General features: G+C 42.0%; 1 protein-coding gene across 1 annotated transcript in view; it reads left to right on the plus strand.

Annotated features, from left to right (window-relative positions):
• Positions 60-1,040, plus strand: part of LOC107624116 (AAA-ATPase ASD, mitochondrial) — a gene marked incomplete in the record, with an annotated part of 2,092 nt that continues 1,111 nt past the window's right edge. Inside the window, 2 exon segments of the mRNA XM_016326578.2 lie at positions 60-838; positions 927-1,040. Coding sequence (XP_016182064.1) covers positions 271-838; positions 927-1,040 — 682 coding nt within the window.

Raw genomic sequence — 1,040 nt, forward strand, 5'->3', positions numbered from 1 at the left:
GAGACATATAGCGTTTTGGTTCTTTCGTATAGAGTCCAAAGGCCAGCCTGTTAACTACAATGTGACAAAACCAAGAGAATGCAAGTAATTACCGAAGTTTTAGATCAAATATCCAAATCAACTTTCACAATGTGTACCATCTAAAAAAGCTAAGCCATTTTTCTCCTTTGAATTCTTCAACGAACGTTAACAGCACCTTCATAATAATTCTTGGAATCTATACTCTTGTAACACAATCAGAAGCACTCTGTTCTCATCCTTACACAGAAGATGATGATGGGGGAACTATGGCAACAAATGGGATCAGTAATGGCCACAATTGTGTTCGTATACACAGTTTTTGAGAAGTTTTTCCCACCAAATCTTCGTGACCGTGTTCAATCCTACACACACAAGTTAACAAGCCACTTCTACCCTTACATCCAAATCACGTTCCCGGAGTTCACCGGGGAAAGGCTGAAGCGCAGCGAGGCCTACACATGCATCCAAACGTACCTCAGCGCAAACTCTTCCCACACCGCCAAAAGGCTCAAAGCCGAAGTCGTGAGAGATAGTCAAAAGCCGCTAGTTCTTAGCATGGATGACAACGAAGAAATCACCGATGACTTCAATGGCGTTAAGGTTTGGTGGGCTGCAAGCAAAACAAGCACCAATTCGCAACCGTTTTCGTTTTCGTACTATCCTCCGCCGGACGCTAAGAGGTATTACAAGCTCACGTTCCACAAGAGTCACCGCGATCTCATTACTCTCTCTTATATTCATTATGTTTTGCAAGAGGGAAAGGAAATCGCCTCTAAGAACCGTCAATTGAAGCTCTACACCAACAATCCTAGCAGTGGTTCGTGCCGAAATTTATTTATTCTCATCAATTATTATGATATTATTTGTTGTCTTCATTAATTTTGTTAAATTTGAGTAACTCGCAGGTTGGTACGGATACAAGTCAACCAAGTGGAGCCATGTGATTTTCGAGCACCCTGCAAGTTTTGAGACTCTGGCAATGGAGGAGAAGAAGAAGGAAGAGATCATAAAGGATCTTG

Source organism: Arachis ipaensis, chromosome B10 (genome assembly GCF_000816755.2).
Source record: "Arachis ipaensis cultivar K30076 chromosome B10, Araip1.1, whole genome shotgun sequence".
In the NCBI taxonomy this organism is placed as follows: Eukaryota; Viridiplantae; Streptophyta; class Magnoliopsida; order Fabales; family Fabaceae; genus Arachis; species Arachis ipaensis.